This window comes from Rhinolophus sinicus, chromosome 3 (genome assembly GCF_057876585.1).
Source record: "Rhinolophus sinicus isolate RSI-liver-muscle chromosome 3, RSI-T2T, whole genome shotgun sequence".
NCBI lineage: Eukaryota > Metazoa > Chordata > Mammalia > Chiroptera > Rhinolophidae > Rhinolophus > Rhinolophus sinicus.
In genome coordinates, this window is record NC_142503.1 from 174693504 (window position 1) to 174712915 (window position 19412).

General features: G+C 43.7%; 1 protein-coding gene across 7 annotated transcripts in view; it reads left to right on the top strand.

Annotated features, from left to right (window-relative positions):
- Positions 1-3753: 3753 nt before the first annotated feature.
- SMOC1 (SPARC related modular calcium binding 1) overlaps positions 3754-19412 on the top strand; it is a 140543-nt gene continuing 124884 nt past the window's right edge. For 3 of the 7 annotated variants that reach the window (XM_074327292.2, XM_074327293.2, XM_074327294.2), the window contains exon 1: positions 3774-4147. In XM_074327292.2, the coding sequence (XP_074183393.1) occupies positions 4049-4147 (99 nt within the window). In that variant the 5' untranslated portion in view covers positions 3774-4048. Of the gene's footprint in view, positions 4148-19412 lie in introns of all 7 variants that reach the window. The other 4 variants (XM_074327291.2, XM_074327295.2, XM_019733473.3 and 1 more) reach the window with 3 other exon arrangements.

Here is a 19412-nt window from a genome sequence, read left to right on the forward strand (position 1 = left end):
AAGTCACCCTAATTATTTTTGATATATGTATTTTTTTCAGTTTTATTGAGGTGTAATTAACATAACACTGCGAGATATTTAAAGTGTACAACATGATGATTTGACATGTATACATTATGAAAAGATTCCAACATTGAGTTAACTAACACATTCATCACCTTATTTATTTATGTATTTATTTACTTGTGAATTGTTGTCTATATTTAAAATTTCGGGACTGACCTTAGTAAGGTTAACTTCTGTAGATCAATCTCATCTGCATAATGGGACTATTAATACCTACGTCAGCCCAATGCTTAATGTTACCGCTAGTTAGTCATAAATCCAGAAACAGAACCCAGGCTTCCTAGCTCAGTAGTGTATTTGAAATGAGTCCTGGACCTCAGACACAACTCATCTTTTTCTGTTGCTACCTTGTCACAAGTGAACCAAACATAAATCAAGGTATATTTATATTATAGAAGCACTTTTCTCCAAAACTCCACTTAAGATGTACCTTCTTCATGAGACCTTCTATGCCCATTAGGTCTATAAGTGGGTCCCTGCTTTCTGAGTCCCAAATGCACATTGCAGACTGCTCTTAAATATGGTCTCCAGGTAGCTGTGAGCTCTGTGTCTTAAATTAGATTTTAACCTCTCAGAGGGCAGGGTGTGCATCCAAAGATTTCTCATAATGACGAGCATTGTGCTGGGCACAGAAGGAAATGCTTCAAAGTGCTTGTTAAAATGAATGGAAAGGTTCCATTTTGAATATGAGACAAGGCAAGCCTCCTCTGGATTGTATAGAAATACAAATATATTTGAAACAGGCGTTCCTAGCTAGTACTAAATATTTGAGGCTTTCAGGCCTCAATATGGGATATGAAGTATTATATTTCTTCCACTGAAATATCCCCTTGCAAATAGAAGTCTCTCAGGACCAGGCGTATGGCTGAAACTGGACAGACCAGATGCCAGGATAGCTAGATTTATTTTTGGATGATAAGCCTGGTCTCCAGGGAAAGAAGGAACTTGTCAATTTCATTCTTTGCTTGGATCTGAAGATTGAGCCTGGCAAAGAGACACTGTTTGGGACTAATAGTTCTCTGGAATTTCTAACCTTTTCAGGGCTTGGGAGGAGTTGGGAGAAGAAAATGCATCATTTGAATGATGGTCATGGTTACGACAGGCCCCACATGCCAACCAGAGGGAAAGAAAATACTTGCTGAGCAAAGTAACTGGAAAGCAGTTGCTCATATTTTAAACTAAACTACATGGTTGAAATCCAGAATAATGTAGACTTTTGGACCAACGAACACTTGGAAATAAGCTTTCTGGCTGGAAAGCAGCATGTGGTGTTATGGATGGAAAGGACTACTGCAATGCCTTTTCCCTGGGCATTTGATGCTGCCAGATACTTGGGGGCCATCTCAAGCATATTTACTTACTTCAACAGATTTCTCAATAATTCCAGCAACAGAAAGAAGTTGACCAGCTTGATGGGGTGCATGTGACCAGGTGGTACCACTCAGTGTCAGGCTGCTGAGCCTGATGGTAACATTTCCATCCTGCCGAGCCTTTGGTGGGTAAGCACTTAGGTGGGCACATGGGAATTGATGTAAGTGCTGCATGAGGCACAGTATTACTGGACAAGTGTCACAAGTCCAGCTGGGCAAATCCCCAGGATGCCAGATCACAAGGGCTGTTTTCAGGAAGGGCTGACCCTTGCTGTTTCCACGCTCTTCCCCTGAAGTTCAGTGAAGTCAGAAGTCTCGTTTCCTTTGCAAGCCACTGAAGAAATTCCCTACGAGCACATAGGGAATGTCTAACCCTATGGTGTTTGAGATGAAACATAGCAGTCATCACATGACAGAGGCAGAATTAGACTCTGAAAACCTGGGCTTGAATCTCGGATGTCATTTACCAGCCAAATGAGGCCAGGCAAGTCACAATCTCGTTGAGTATCCATTTACCTTTCAGTGAAGTTGGATCTATCTACTCCACAGGATCATTCTGAGGATGAAGTGAGATGAGGCATTTGTCCTGCCCTCTTTGTATGCCAGATGGTAATATTTCTAATGTAACCATTCTAAGGGCTTTATATACTCCACCTCTTTTAGTACTGACAACAACTCATGAAGTGGATGGTATTTTTATCCCCATTTTACAGAGGGGAAAACTGGACCCCACACAAGTAAAGTGACTTTTGCAAGGTTATACCACTAGGTGGCAGACCCAGGATTTGACCCCATCCTGTCTGGCTCCAGAGAGCTGCTCTGACCACTGCACTACTTCCCAGCAGAGGAAGCTAGGCACTTCTCCTAGAGGTGGTCTTCATTTTTGTTTGGAGAACCACAAGTACTTTGTTCGTGTTCCAGGATCCAGTCTGGGCTTTTTAATCTGAGGGCACTGGGGAGAATTGAAGCATTTTAAACAGGGGATGGTAGATTCAGATTTGCTCTTTGGAAGAATGACTGACTGCAGGGTAGAGGCTGGATGGGGAAGGCAAGGGGAGTGGGCAAAACTGAATGCTGGAGTTGGGTGGGAAGCTTGTTCATACAACCCAGAGAGAAGTCTTAAGGGAGCAGTGCTAACCTTTGTCAGGACCTCTCAGGTCCAGACAGGGAGCAGGAGGTAAGTGCCACGTTGCTTCCAATCTGGCTGGAGAAAAGAATTCTTCCTCCTGAAGTGAGTGGTCCACGTTAATGGAGGTAAACTCTAAGGATTGTACTCCACATAAGAAGACAAACCATGGTTCTCTTGGATGAATGTAGTGGACCACCTTGTTCTGGTTGTGGAGCTGGTGTGATGTGGCTGTGATCATTTACAAGATGGCCCTCTGGGGACCACCCTGGGCAGAGCCCTCCAACACCTGACTGGACCCTTTGCTGTGCTGTCATCTACAAGTGGGTCAGGCATACAGGAGAGGTTTCCCCTTCCTCCTCTGACCCATCTCTGGGGTCTTTGCTCCCATAACTTTCCCTCCCATGGATGCTTTCTCCTCCCTCTCCCCCACTAGAAGACCAGGGTCCCTCTGATCCCCTTCCCCAGGGCTCCTAGGCCACACACAGGCTGCCCCTTGGCCCTATAGTTCAAGGCAGGGAGCCAGAAGCCTGGGTTCCAATTCCAGGTTCACTACAGGCCACAGTGGGCATTACCACTCACCCACAGGCACCCCTCTCCCCCGCCTCCCAGCAGGCAGATGCCTAGCAGTGCTTCACTTTATTTCCTCGACACTTCTCCTGGGGCAACCGCTGTGGGACTTGGGGTGTCACCCTCTGGAAGCTTCTTTGACAGAAGCTCCCCACCCTCAACGCTGATCACAGCCTGCAAGGTGCAGGTCATCTGACGACTTCCCAGTTCTTGGTGTTGATGCAGTGGGAAGTGGATTTCTTAGCGCCTCTGAGACCTAGGACCCTCATCTTAAAAATGGGGCTAGGAGTATTTTCCCTGCTTATTTCATTGGGCTGTTGCGACAACTCATGTACTTGAAATGAAACCTATACATGCTTAAGGCATTGTTATTAGCCGGGTTGTTATTCTGGTAGGTTAAGGCTGATGGAGCTCTCTTAGGCTTCCTCAGACAGAAAGTTCCTCTTGACCCCAGTCTCTCGGGGAGTCCACTGCTGCGGAGCAACCGTGTGTAGCTCCTCAGTGGGGTTGACCGCGAGCCGCCCCTCTTTCCTTTCTCCCATTGGCTTTCACCTGCCAGAGAGGCGGCTGCTACGGGCCTCTCGGCCCGTCAATCAGGGCCGCCGGGCTCCGCCCCGCCCCTCCCGGGGATTTATAACGGGAATTCCCATGGCCCGGGCTCTGGCATCCAACCTGCTGCCGCTGCGGCCCGGCCGAGCCCAGCGAGTGCCGCGCGCGGAGCACACGCTCTCACTTCAGCTCCCTCCTTCGCGGTTCATGACTGTGCGCTCTGCCCGCAGCCTCCAGCCCGCGCCGCACCTCCGCTGCCGGCTGTTCGCCGCCGCCGCCAGCGCCCCCGAGGGAAGGAAAGCAGCAAGGCAGGCGCAGCTGTGCGCCCCGCGGAGCCCGCGACCCCGGCCCGCAGCCCGCTGGCACCATGCTGCCCGCGCGCTGCGCCCGCCTGCTCACGCCCCACTTGCTGCTCATGTTGGTGCAGCTGTCCCCGGCTCGCGGCCACCGCACCACGGGCCCCCGGGTAAGTGCGCCCCCAGCCGCGTGCCCACCTGCAGAGGAAGACCGAGGTCGCTCGCCCACATCCTCGGGGGCGGGGGGAGGGGAAAGGGAGGTGTCAGACTTTGTCCCCCCTCTTCACCTACTACCCAGTCGCCTGTTGCTGAAATAAAAATTTCACCCATTGTCTTTCCCCCACCCCCAATCCTTTCTCGCAGCACCGACTCTGCCTACGCTCTAATCCCCCCGAACTGTCACTGGTGGTTTTTTTCCCAATGCCTTTTCCCAGTGCAGTTTGCTCGAAGACCCTTAGAAGTGCCTCCTGCGTCCGAGAGAGGCTAGCTCTCCGCTCAAGTAGGGCTGCCCTGTGGTCTCACACTGCACCCGCTCCCGGAGCGCTGGCGTTCTTGGCAGGCGGCGGGGGGGGCAGCTCTGCCTCCAGAGTTTTAGGTTACCCGAGAGCCACACAAGGACCTTGTGTTGTTGTTGTTTTAAAAAGCGATCGCTGCTCGTAAAACCCACAGCAGATAATTTTAATGCTCTTTCCTGCTGCGCACAGTCCTGGAGGAGGGGTAGAGGTGGGGGGCTGTGAAGAGGTGGTGGAGAGGAGCTGCGCAGTGTGCAAGGGTCTCTTCCCCTGGGTTCGGGGCTGGGAGCATGGACTATTTGTTGAACCTTGGTCTGATTGGAGTTTCTGAACGATATGAAACGTGCCAATTCTGTACACAGGACAGGCTGTCCAGGGCATTGTAAACTCTCCTGGAACCAACAGCATTTTGTTCATTTCTGGTCTAGATTATTGCTCCCCCTAACCCCCACAATTGATCTAATGAAGGATTCCACTGCCTTAAAAAAATGTTCTGTTAAACTACCTCGTTCGTTGTTCATTTGACTGAACTTATCCAGACAATCTCTGGCCAAGAATTAGTTTATGTCAGGGCAATCGCCTCTCAGGGTAGCTGCTTGCCTCAACCCGAAGGCATGGTGAGAGTCCATGGAAGTAGCTAAGTGGGATCTTTGTAAAAACAAAGTTGGCTGCTTAACCAACGTGTGCTTTGCTGGCTATCCTTGGGCCTCGCCTCATTACCACCTGTTCAGATTGCAGGTTCTTTATTCATTGCGCTTGCTATATGAGAATCATCTTTATAGCTGTCGTGTGTGGAGCAAAAGCCTTGCAAAGTTTGACGAGCCTTAATGACTGCCCAGATGCCGGCTGATTACATCCGAGCCCAGCTATCACTGTGAGATCAGATTTGCAGCCACTTAGGAAAGAAAAGTGTTTGTCCCCGTGTTGGGCCGGCCCTTGCTTTTATGACCAGATGTGCAACAGCAGCAGTTAAAGTGCGGCAGATTAGATCCAGGGCGTGTCATAAATCCTCGACAGCAGGCATTCTCAAAGCTGGGGCAAGTAGGGGCTCCGGGAGTGACTTTTATGGATGCAGATGAGGATGCCTTTTAAATGAAGCTGCTTGGTTTGATATTAGGACTCACAGCTCTTAAACTCTGAGGTCAGGAGAGCCATGGTGTTCTCTCCAATAATTAGGAACAGTCAAGACAGAGACGCAGAACAGAGCACCCCCGACTGAAATCTGGATGCCCGCCCACAGGAGAGGCCCAGAGACAAATGGTGGGGGTCTCGTTTGCTGCTGGGCATGTCTAGCGTCTCAAGCCATATGGCTCTCCTTCCCTGCCTTTCCTGAAATTGGAGGAAGCAACTTTTCAGGGAAATCTAGGGACTTTGCGGGAAAATAGGGGCATTGGTTAAGTCTCCCTTCAGCTTCTTTAGTTTTTTAATTTGACAGAAGTGATAGAACATAAACAGGACATGTAAATAGGTTTTTTATGTGCCCCAGCTGCGTTCTCTCTCTCTCTCTCTCTCTCTCTCTCTCTCTCTCTCTCACACACACACACACACACACACACACGCGTGCGTGTGTGTGTGTGTGTGTGTTTAGAAAGCTTGAGCTTGTGGTTACCTGAGTGCATTTATAGGCAACAGTAAGGCTACCATTTATGAACACGTGGGTTAGGCATTTCCAGGATTGTTTATGCTTATAAGAACATTTTGCAAGTGAAATTCAGGGAGGCTAAACAGCTTGCTTGAAACACTTATGGTGCATATGCAGCTACGTGAGCCAAATCCCAGTTTATATGGATTTACAGGTTGTGTGTTTGCCACACCACCAAGCAGCTGTAGGGAATGTTTATCCACCTTGGGATGCCTTTGCTATTAAAGGAAGAGGTGGCTCAATGAGAAAATACAGAACCCAGATGCATAGGCGAGTTTGTCAGAAAGAGTTAATGCTATTTTGGGGTGTCTGTCTGTCTCACTAAAGGGTCTTTGAGTTCCTACCTATCCCCAAAGACTCCAGTTCTCTTCTGTGGCTTCTTGGTGGCCTCTGAAGTGTGGCACTGGTGGTGAGTGGCAGTGTCGTAGGAGGAGCAGAAACATCTGGCTTGTTGCAGTATTCCCTTGGGCACCCCTGGGTCTCTTCTGTTAATCTTTTGAGTGACAGAGGCTTAAGGATTGGCATCTTTTCCAGCTGGCTTTCTAGGAAACCAAGAGCATGCCCTTTCAGTTTAACTTTATCTGGCTCACTAATTGAGCTCCCCTGAGGCCTAGACCCCAATCCTTGCCCCCTTATTTGCTTCCTGCCTTCATAAAATTCCTGACATTTGTTTGACTCTGAAAACCAGCAGCGATCAAGTATCAGATTGGAGGCTATTATATAGGAAGCACCTGAGTTTTTAGTCTCTCAGCTCTCAGCAGCTGCGTGGCTACCTGGGACACTGGTCAGGATCCTTTTAATTACCGAGGAGGCAGCCATTTCTTTAATCCTGTACAATTTACTGAAAATGTTTCAGGGGTGTGATGGGTTGGGGGAGGGGCTCTCCTGGGCGGATGGAGTCTGGCTGATGGTCAAGCTAAGCCAACTGCCTGTCTTTGTTTAATCCTCTGTCTGCCCTTGACGACTGCTAGCTAGGTGAGGGTGGGAACTGTGTCCATCTTATCCGTTGGTGTATCCCCAGAGCTCAGCACAGGGGATTGACTTCGGTGCTGTTTGTGGAATGAACAAATAAGTGCTGATAATGTGTGTTTCACAGTGATCCATGAGTACCACTTTTTTGGTGCTTCAGCAGGACTGTAGGACAGAAGGAGTTTAAGAAATTTGGTAAATAGGAGAAATGGGCAGGTCAAGAAGTCTGAGTAAGAAATTTGATTTTTTAATTGTTTCAGACCTATACTTCATTTGTCCTCTCTCCTGTTGCTTACTTGGTTCATCCTGCAAAACCCAGCTCCAGCATCCCTCTCTAGGAACTTTCCTGCAGAACTCCCTATTGGTTAGAATTGATCACTCTCACCTTCGCACAACTTCTGTATCTGATTCACTTGTGTTCTAACTTTTGCTAATCGTTCTACAGTGAGCATCTTGAAATTGGGCCAGCATCTTCATCTTCTTAGCACTAACTGGCCTCTTTGGCACTTCGTGCATGATCCTGTTCTGTTAAATGAACAAGCTTGAAAACGCTTGAGGGCAGAATAGAGATTTATATTGGTCACACTGCAAAGCATTCTGTAAATATTTATTGAAATGAATTGGACTGTACAGTGATTTCCAAGCTGGACACCCTGCTCTCATTTAAATCTGAAATTGGTTACTTACAAAATGACTTTTTTTTTTACTCATTTTTAGGCTTTTGTTCTTTGTTTAAAAATAAGTATATATGGTGGTTATAGGAGGTTTGGGGAAGGAGAGAGTGAGGAAGCAAACTTGGATGGGGAGCAGGTTTTAGCTCTCCCCTAAACCTTTTTTTTTTTTACCTTCTATTTATCAAATGTGAAGCAGCTTCTAGACAGTTACCTTGCATTTGACTGGCCTGCCTCAGTGTCTGGACCAGGGTGGGTCCTTGTGTCTGTATAGATGCCCTTCTTATTGTCTGTGTGCCCGAAAAGAAGCCTTCTTTTCCACATGGGGGATTTATCAGAGATGCTACTCAGATGTTTGGCTAAGAACCTGGTTTAATCATTTTGACAGAGCTGACATGTGAAATTTAAAGAAACAAAAACGGAGGAAGGCAGGAAGAGGAAATAATCATCTTAGAAATTCTAGGACATTCAATCAAATGAAAACACTTTGGTATTGTCTCATTATCTCCTAAAGTTGAACATTCAGTTTTCTATGGCCCAGCGATTCCACTTCTAGGTATATATGCCCAAGAGCAGCTCATGTCCAGATGAGACATATGCAACTATGATCACAATACCATGAGCCTGGTAAAGGCCCCCATGCCCATCAGTTTGTGGGCAGATGAAAACTGAGATGTACTCACTCAGTGGAGAATTAAATGCAGTCAAAACACATGAACAACAGTCACATGTAAATATATGGACAAATCTTGTTAATAAGATATTAAGTAAAAGAAATGTACCAAAAGATGCATTACGACAGTTTTTATACACTTAATGAATAGTTAAATTAAAGAAAAAAACTTTTAGGAATACATATAGCAGCAATAAAACTGCAAAAAGAAAAAAGCAAGGTACCATGCGCACAGGATTCAGGGGGAAGTTAGGGTGAGGCAGGGGGACAGATTGGTGGGGGAAATCATGGGGTTAGCGGAAGTTAGTGTCAGTACTTTAACTCTATTTGTGTGTGTGTGTGGGAGGATGGGTTTGAAGGTATTTGTTCATTAGTAAAGATCTAATAGCTGATCAAATAAAAAATAAAAGCGAGCCCTGCATGGACCAGTGTTGAGTGTATCATGAACCAAAGTTTATGATTAATCCAATTTTTTGCACTTGAGGTCAGACCAACAAAAATTCCCTAAGTAGGGACTCCTTTCTTGCCTCCTTCTGTTCCCTCTGCCCTCTTTCCAGATGTGCATGTGGCCCTACCTAAAATACCACCTTGGGGAGTGATTATTGGCTTTTGTTTCAATTCTTAGCCAGTTAGACCCAGAGCCCTGGCATAAATATCTACACCAGCTGGCCAAAGGGCTTGTGTAAAGCTGAGCTGGCGGTGGGCAATCTTCCCTCTCCGTTGCTCAGGGGAATCAGCTCTGGACATCTGAGCGCCCAGCCCTACAGAGCAGAAGAGTTCACTAGCTGAGGCCTGGGTCAGAAGCCTTCTTTGCCAGTGTGGAGTGGGGGAGGCGTGTTTCTGGTTTGAGGCCCGTCTTCATTCCGACCTCCTCCCTGGCCCCCCTTTGCAGAGGCTGGGGGAGGGGGCGTGGTTCTGCTTAGCAGGTACAGGGCACCCTTTCTCTCCCGACCACATAGAGATCTATTGTTTAAGCAGCCAAGTTCCTGGCATTGCTGTTGGTGGTGGGGGATGTCCGTGCAGAGGCCCCCTCCTTTAGCATTTGTCACTGTGGAGCTGTTTGGGAGAGGACAAGGGTTGAGTTGCGGATGAGAAATCGATCGGACTTGCGTCTGAGGCCTGCCAAACAGGGTTAGCATTGTACATACGTGCTCCGCACGAATCCTGAGTCACCCAGGGAGTAAGAGGATTGGATCTCAGTGAGCACTCCCAATAGCCCTGTGAAGACCCCAAAGCGACATTGGGCATTATTGCAATTAATTGGATTTCCCTTTGCAACTGACATCCTCTAAACTTCATGGCTAAATCACAATTAATCTGACCTGTGGCAGACATTTAAGCTTGTTAGCTGTGGAGCTCTGTGTACTTCCTGGATGCTGCCTTGGTGGGTTTCAGCCTCCTGGTTTTGGAACCAGAGGCAGCCTCTACAAAGCAGGGAAGGCCACACAGGAGAGCTGGAGTCTCAGGGGAGCCCCTCCCACCAGCAGGGAGGACCAGCACTGAGTGAGGTTCCATGAGATAATGTGTCAGGGGCTTTGAAACCTGATAAATACTCTACAGATGTGAGTGACATGCCCGTCCCCCTTAAAAATCATTTCACACTCCAGTGTTGATCTGACAACTATTACTACTTATATGTAAGATAAGGGCTAAATTTTTTTTTTTTTTTAAACAGTATTGACAGTGGAGAAAAACTGGACCCACTTCTCCGGATGGTTTCTTTTTAGGATTACATAGCCTTCTCTAGGACAGTACTGAGAGTTTTAAATATTTTTTGTGGATGTTTATTGTGCATCTATTCTTGAAAAATTCTGCAAAGCCCCCAGGGAAAGGGCACACAAGTAGCTAGTATGTAAGTAGACAGTAAGTAAGTGAGGTGAAGAGTGTTATGAAAGGACATGAATCACTTCTTCAGGGACCCAGTACCACTGCCGTGCTTAAAAACGACCGCCAATAGACCTTGTTGCCAGGATGGAAATGTTCTCGTACTGTCCAATATTAGACACGTGCGGCTAATGAAGTGTTAAATAAGGTTAATACAACCGAGGAACTGAAGTTTTAATTTAATTTGATTTTAATTAATTTAAATTTAAATGTTAATAGCCACCTGTGGCTAATGGCTATCTTATTGGACAGCATTGATCTCTAACGGGCCCAGCCTTACTTCCAACTAGATATCCCCACATGCCCCAGACTTCCACTGTACTGAACCATGTCACGTTTCCTGACTGCTCCTTCCCTCCCCAATCTGTGTCTGTCAAAATCCTGCCCTTCATTGGAGAGCTTCAGCTGGCTCCACAGAGCCCTCCCAGCCTCACTGCAGGCGGAGTTCAGCCCCTGTGCCTTGCTTATTCCTGGATCTTCCCTGTGATCCAGCTGGCCATCAGAGGGACGGTAGTGGGGCAGCCTTAGCACAGGCTTTGGAGGTACACAGATCCAAGGTGAGTCTGGCTCTGCCACCGTGAGTCTGGGCTAATAATTTAACCTCTTGGGTCCTCCATCCCTGATTTGTCCAATTGAGGGCTCAGCATCTATTAGGTTGGTGCAAAAGTAACTGCAATTTTTGCAATTGTTTTTAACCTTTTAGGCTGCAGTTACTTTTGCACCAACCTAATACGTTCTAAAGCGGTGGGAAGAATGAAGTGGGGTGTCTGAGCTTCTTCTTCTGTTGTAACAAATACCACACACTTAGTGGCTTAAACAACACACATTAAAGAAGAGTTTTTGATGAGCAGGTCTCAATGGGTTAAAAAATCCGCGAAGCTGAGCTCTTAGGGGAGAATCTGTTTTCTTGCCATTTCCAGTTTCTAGAAACTGCCTACATTCTTGAGCTTGTAGCTTCTTTCCACCTTCAAAGCCAGCAATAACTGGTTCAATCTTTTTCATGTTGCATTTCTATGGTTCTCTTTTTTTTTTTTTTAAATTAAAGTTTATTGGGGTGACAATGGTTAGTAAAGTTACATAGGTTTCAGGTGTACAATTCTGTAATACATCATCTATATCTCACATTGTGTGTTCACCACCCAGAGGCAGTTCCCCTTCCATCACCATATATTTGATCCCCTTTACCCTCATCTACCTCCCCCCTCCTCCCTGACCCTCTGGTAACCATTAAACTATTCTCTGTGTCTATGAGTTTTTGTTTCTTCAATTGTTTATCTTGTTCTTTTGTTGTTCTCAGTTTTACATGCCACATATCAGTGAAATCATATGGTTCTTGACTTTTTCTGTCTGACTTATTTCGCTTAGCGTAATAATCTCAATTCAAGATGCATCCACGTTGTCACAAATGATACTATTTCAACTTTTTTTAATGGCAGAGTAGTATTCCACGGTGTATATATACCACATCTTTTTTTATCCAATCATCTGTCGAAGGACACTTTGGTTGTTTCCATGTCTTGGCTACCGTAAATAAAGCTGCAATGAACATCAAAGCACATATATCTTTACGGATAAATGTTTTCAGATTTTTTGGGTAGATTCCCAGGAGAGGGATTGCTGGGTCATATGGTAATTCTATTCATAATTTTTTGAGGAACTTCCACACTGCTTTCCATAACGGCTGCACCAGTCTGCATTCCCACCAACAGTGTATGAGGGTTCTTTTTCTCCACAGCCTCTCCAACACTTGTTACTATTTGTCTTGTTGATGAAAGCCATTCTGACTGGGGTGAGGTGATATCTCATTGTGGTTTTTATTTGCATTTCTCTGATGATTAGTGATGTTGAACATTTTTTCGTATGCCTATTGGCCATCTCCATGTCCTCTTTGGAGAAATATCTATTCAGGTCCTCTGCCTGTTTTTTAATTGGATTGTTTTTTTTTTTGTTGTTGTTGTTGTTGAGTTGTATGAGTTCCTTATATATTTTGGACATTAGCCCCTTATCGGAGGCGTTGTTTGCAAAAATCTTCTCCCATTTGGTTGGTTGCCTCTTCATTTTTTCAATGGTTTCATTTGCTGTGCAGAAGTTTTTAGTTTCGTATAGTCCCATTTCATTTATTTTAGCTTTTACTTCCCTTGTCTTTGAAGTCAAATTCATAAAATCCTCTTTGATCCCAAGGTCCATAAGTTTAGTACCTATGTTTTCTTCTATGCAGTTTATTGTTTCAGGTCTTATGTTTAGGTCTTTGATCCATTTTGAGTTAATTTTCCATTTTGAGTTAATTTTGGTACACAGTGACAGGTAGCAATCTAGCTTCATTCTTTTTTTTTTTTTAATTTTATTGGGGAATATTGGGGAACAGTGTGTTTCTCCAGGGCCCATCAGCTACAGGTCATTGTCCTTCAATCTAGTCGTGGAGGACGCAGCTCACTGGCCCATATGGGAATTGAACCAGCAGCCTTGTTCAGAGCTTGTGCTCTAACCAACTGAGCCACCCGGCCGCCCCAGCTTCATTCTTTTGCAGGTGGCTTCCAATTCTCCCAGCACCATTTGTTGAAGAGGCTGTCTTTTCTCCATTGTATGTTTTCAGCTTCTTTGTCAAAAATTATCTGTCCATGTTTATGTGGGTTTATTTCTGGGTTCTCAATTCTATTCCATTTGTGTGTCTGTTTTTGGTTCTGACTCTTCTGCTTCCCTTTTCCTCATTTAAGGACCCTTGTGATGGATTACATTGTGCCCACTTCGAGAGTCCAGACTGGTCTCCAGTTATTTGAAGGTTAGCTGATTAGCAACCTTAATTCCACCAGCAACCTAAATTCCTCCTTGCCAGGTAATACAGCAATATTAGGATTAGGACATGGGCATCAGAGGGGGGCCATTATTCTGTCTACCACATTCATTAAGGGTCTAATACAGTGCCTGGTTCATAGGTGCGTGATAAACAGGAGCCATTATTAGGACCTGTTTCTATTCATTCCTTTCCTTTTAGAGTGGGAGTCTCTTAATGGTGGAGTTGTTTGATTTTCTTTGTAGACTCCATCCTGCCCAAGAACAGTGCTTAGTGAATGTTTATTGAATAGTAGAATTTTTGACAAATGTAGACTATTTCTTTCCTTGTAAAGAAATATTGAACAGTAAAAAGAAGTAATTTGCAAATCAGTTATATTATATGAGTATAATCCCCTTTGTGTAATAAAAAAAGTTGGTTATTGTATAGAAAAATTGGGTGGATTATATGTCACACTGTTAATGGTGGTTATCATGGTGATATTCCATTTCTATGACATGCATCTTAGTAATTATTACAATAATTTTGTTTATAATGAGCATCTTTTAATCTTAGAAGAAAGTAATAAAGATTAAAACATGCATGATTTTTTTTTAAAAAAGCCCCAGACCTGTCTCAATTCAGCCTGAGCCCCAAGTCACCCTTGAATTCAGTCTACATCTGACACAGTTGGCCTGTGCTCGTGTTGAACTGATTCTTAGGGTTAGTAACTATTAGTACCAGACCTCTTACTCATTTCCAGCATGCTTAACTCAGTCTACATTAAAGGAGAGTTTTCAATTTAGAGTTTTCAACCTCAGCAGGCTATAACTGTAAAAAAAAATGTATTTATTGCTGCTGGTGGGAATATAAATTAGTAAGATCACTATATAGAATTACAGTTGAAGTTGTACATACTCTTTGACCTTGTAATTCTACTCCAGTATATACCCTAAAAAATGTAGTTAAATATATACCAAGAGACATGTTTAAGGATGTTCACAGCAGCATTTTTTGGCTAGTAATAAAAAATTGGAAACCAGCTAAATGCCCATCAACTGAAACTAGAAATATAAATAACGGTATATCCAAATAATAGAATACTACAAAGCACTGAACATGACAAATCTAAAACTATACTCATTATTATGGGTCAATTTCTTTTTTTATTTTAAATTTTATTAATTAAAGTTAATTGGGGTGACAATTGTTAGTAAAGTTACATAGATTTCAGGTGTACGATTCTGTATTACATCATCTATAAATACCATTGTTTTTTCACCACCCAGAGTCAGTTCTCCTTCCATCACCATATATTTGATTGCCTTTACCCTCATCTACCACCCGCCTCCCCGCTTACGCTCTGGTAACCACTAAACTCTTGTCTGTGTCTATGAGTTTTTGTTTTTCATTTGTTTGTCTTGTTCTTGTGTTGTTTTTGGTTTATATACCACATATCAGTGAAATCATATGGTTCTCTGCTTTTTCTGTTTGACTTATTTCACTTAGCATTATAATCTCAAGATCCATCCATGTTGTCACAAATGGTCCTATTTCATCTTTTCTTACCGCTGAATAGTATTCCATTGTGCATATATACCACAACTTCTTTATCCATTCATCTATCGAAGGACATTTTGGTTGTTTCCATGTCTTGGCCACCATAAATAAAGCTGCAGTGAACATTGGAGCACACGTGTCTTTACAGATAAATGTTTTCAGATTTTTTGGGTAGATACCCAGGAGAGGGATTGCTGGGTCATACGGTAATTCTATTCGTAATTTTTTTCCCCCTAAGGTTCATTTTTTTAAAAATTTATTGGGGTGACAATTGTTACTAAAATTACATAGATTTCAGGTGTACAATTCTGTATTACATCATCTATAAATCCCATTGTGTGTTCACCATGGGTCAATTTCATAATAAAAATACAGAGAAAAAAGACAAATTGTAGAAGAATACATACATTATGCTGCTGTTTATATAAAGGTGGAAAGCATGCAAACACTATATATTGTTTAGGGCTACCTGCACATGTAAAACATGTATGAGACGATTAAGGGCAGTGATAACTTTGACGTTCAGGTGAGTGGTTACCTAGGGTGTGAGGGCGGGAAGGAGACAAACACTTGGTAATGTTTTGTGTTTTTCAAATGGGAGGTGAGTACATGGTTTTTTAAGTTCCTTTTTGTATGTATAACATAATACATCATGAAGTTTTCCATAAAAATAAAAATGCATTTGGCTCGGTCACAACAAAGTTTCAAGAGCAAATAATAAAAGTGATGCTTCTGTAAGAGGTCCTGTTCTGTGCTGCTGATTTTCTTTTCCCAGAAAAACATGCTTAGGGACGTTCAGTTCAGCCACACTTGTGACCATTGTTGCAAGTGCTGGCCACCTCCCTGCTGCCCTCCTGAGGCCCTGAGGCCACGCTTGCCCTCAGTGCAGGGCCCGGTGCAGGTGTGGTTCCTATTCTGGCCTCGCCTCACGGTGCCAGCGTTCCTCTCTGCCTTGCTCTCCCTGGATAATTAGGGATGAGGTCGATCATGTTCTCAAATTTATTGGCCATTAGGGTTGCCAGAGTTGGCAAATAAAAATACTAATGTACGAGTGCCTAAATTGTAAATTTGAATAATGTCAGTGAATAGTGTAAATTGTGAATGATGTAATGTAAAACAATGCCAGTTGCATAAATTTGAATTTAGATAAGCAACAAATCATGTTTTCATATCACTGTGGTCCAAATAAGAGATTATTCGTTATTTATCTGAAATTTCCATTTAACTGGGTATCCTATATTGTATTTGGCAATCCTACATTAGTTCCTTTTCTTTTGGGAATCATCTAGACAGATATTTTGCTAGTTTTTAAAATAAGGATGGTAGGCGTGGCTTGTTAGCTCAATTAGAGCATGGTGCTGATAAAACCAAGGTTGCATGGGCCACTATGAGCTGTACCCTCCCTAAAAATAAGTAAATAAATAAATAAATAAAGTAGGGGTGGTAGTTCCCCCCCCCCACCTCAATACCTCAATCTCAATGACTAACTTGGAAGACTTTTTTTTTTTTTTTTTAATACTAAGGTATTAATCTGTTTTTCTGTCATGTCTGGCAAATGCCTTTCATAATGAAAGCAATGGTTTTAATCTACTAAATTTTACATCTTTATGCAGCCAATCTGTCATTATGTTTTCTATCTTTGGTGTCAGGATGAGAAAGGTCTTCCTCTACTAAGATTATAGAAATTATAAGAGTTTAGACTCTCCTTCATCTTTGAATCCTTTCATTTGAAAAAACTTTATTATGAAAACTTCCAAATAAAAACAAAAAAATGAGAGAATAATGTAATGAATTCCTATGGAAACCTCACCCAGTTTCAACAACACAACTCTTGGCCAATCTCATTTCTTCCACCCATCCCCCTAATCCCACCCACCCCCCTCTGTCCCCACCCCAGATTATTTTGAAGGAAATCCAGACATTGTGTTTCATCATCTGTAAATATTTTCATATATATCTCTAAATGATAAAGACTCATTAAGAAAACCTAGCCACAATACCATATCACAACCAAAGAATATTAATAATAATTATTAATAATTCTTAATTAATTATTATTAATTATTAATTCTTAATTAATAATTCATACTATAATAATTAATAATTCTTAATATAATTCAGTCAACATTCAGATCTGATTATCACTCAAAATGCCTTTCTGTTCATTTCAATCAAGATTCGAATAAGGTCCGTATATTGGCTTATCTGTATCTTGAATCTCTTTTAGTCTATGAGTTTTCCCTCCACCTCCTTCTTATTTAGTAATTTATTTGTTGAATAAACAGCTTATTCTAGGGGTTTCCACACTAGATATTTGCCAATTGCATTCCTGTAGTGTTGTGTAACACGTTCCTGTGTCCTTTGCATTTCCTGTGAAGTGATAGTTAGATCTGGAGGCTTGATCAGAAATGGATTTGATATATTTTTTGGCAAGTATGTTTCCTGGGAGTCAGTATGTACATCCATCAGGAGGCATGGAACATCTCTGATATTAGCACCCGGTGACGATCACTTTGGGACCTATTAATTTGTTAGGAGTTGTCACTGATTTTTAAACAAGTAACAGGTTAGATGAAAAGGGCTTCTAACTTTTGTGTGTGGCATTGCCATCTTTCTTCTCTGGTGTTACCATGGAGGGGTTCAGAGGAAGGGGGTTTAGGTGCCAACGTTCCCTTCCCAGCAGCAGCCTCTCAGTGGGGAGGCTGTGTGACTACAGGGCTGTGAGAGGGAAGCTCTGCCTGAGTTCTTGGTCGGTGGCCAAGGAAGGGGAGTCTCCCCGGTTTCGGGTGCCAGCAGTGAGAGCATGAGGGAGCTGGTTTTACTCCCCAGTGCTCATCGGGAGGCCTTTAAAGTGCAGTCATAGATCTGCTTTGTGTGTGATCTTTGCTTTGTGTACCTCAGTTGGGAATTTATATTATAAGAAACAAATACTGTATTTTGAACTGGCTTACCCAAGGAAGGGCTCAAGTAATAGAAAGTACAGACATTAGGTTGGATTCAGTGGCTTCATGGTGTCATCAAACACTTAGTGAATTGATGTCTCTCCCCTCGGCCTTTTGTGGTGTCTGTTTAATCTGAAGCCTTATTTTTCATGGTGGTGAAATCACTGCAGTGGTTCCATGCTTCAGATCTAAACATCACACTTTGTAGAGGAGGGAAGAGAGAATTGGCTCCCAGTAGCCCTTGCCTAGATGCTCTCAGAAAACTCTGGCTCTTAGCTTATTGATCTAAATTGGATCGAATGTCCATTCTTTTAGCCAATCCCTTTGGCCCAGGAATGCCATGCTGTGAGTGATTTAGGCCTAGATTCCCTAGACCAGTCACTGTGGTGGGGTAGGTGATAGGATACCCATTTCTGGAGCTGGGGGTCAGGTTATTCCTCCGCCTTCCTCCTGACCACATAGCTGTACTAGGTCCGTTTTGGGATCTATAACATTTGTAGACCAGCAGAATGGGGAGTGGGATGTGTGGTGATAAGTGCATTGGATAGTGGTGGTCAGAGCCCAGAGGGCGAGATCTGTTACTGTGTGATCAGTTTCTTTATGTATTAAAGGAAGATTGAATAACCTAGGTTACTACCAGCACAGACATTCCAAGATTAGGAGCTGATAGGAAAAATGGAACGTAGGAAGAGTTTGGACACTTTCAGAGAAGAATAAATAGGCCAATGAAGATGATTCCAGAAGGCCTTCTAAAACGAGCAGAGCGTGATTACACGATTATAGATCCACAATTGGAAGAAATCTCAGGGCCACCTTCCTGTTACTCATGAGGTAAGCGCTGCCCTGAGCTAACCAGCCACAGTTCAGAGCCAGAGCCAGAACCCATATCTTCACCTCCATTGCTTTGTCCATGACTTTTCCACTCACAGATGCCCTGAAGAGTTTGGAAAGTAGCACAAGTCTAGCCAAGGGGAGGATAGCTTGAATTTTAGTAAAGGATTCTATTTCTGAGTTGCCCTTGGCTAAGTCACCAATGTCCAGTGATTGGAACCGAACAACTGAGGGTATGGGGAATCCTCACCATTCTTGCCCCGACTATTGATGTCATTATACCTTCCATTTCGTAGGGTTCTGAGAAACAGTCCCTAAAAGAAGTGAATTCCTGGTTTTTGCAAATGGTGGAGGTTTCAGTTGGGAAATGTGCAGCAGAGCAGGTAGAACAAGTAGCCAGTGATATAGTCTGAAGAAGTGGAGGTAGAACTTGGCGTCAGACTCTTAATGCTCATTAATAGCAATGCAGTCAGTGCAGATGTACACTGATTACATGGCAAATGGTCTGGAGCACAGGGGGCGTGGCTTATGGTTGGCATCATATATTCCTGGGAGAACTTTTAAAATCAATACTCAATTTGAGGATTGAAGTGTAAACGCTTTGTATTTGTTGAAGAGCGTCTGAAAGTGTCCAGGGCTCTACCTCTGTGGATACTTTCTCCCTGCTTTTCTGGCAGTGACTTTGGAAAACCTTGGGGCAAATTAATTGCAGCACTGGCCCAGGCAGCCTGAAGTCAGGGGCAGAACAGAGGACAAGATGCATCACTTCCATCCACCTCATTTCTCCTTGTCTTTGAGCGTCACATGCCCTTTCCTGGTGGTGTGTTATTATGCTTTCTTTTCCTTTCAAGGTTGAGGCTTAGAAAAAGGCTGGGCCCACAGCCGAGGTTCCATCTATTGCTGATTCCCAGTTTTGTACCTTTTCTTTCCTTCAAACCACATCTACCTTGATTGATGAAGTGTACCTCCGTCCTCATGGCT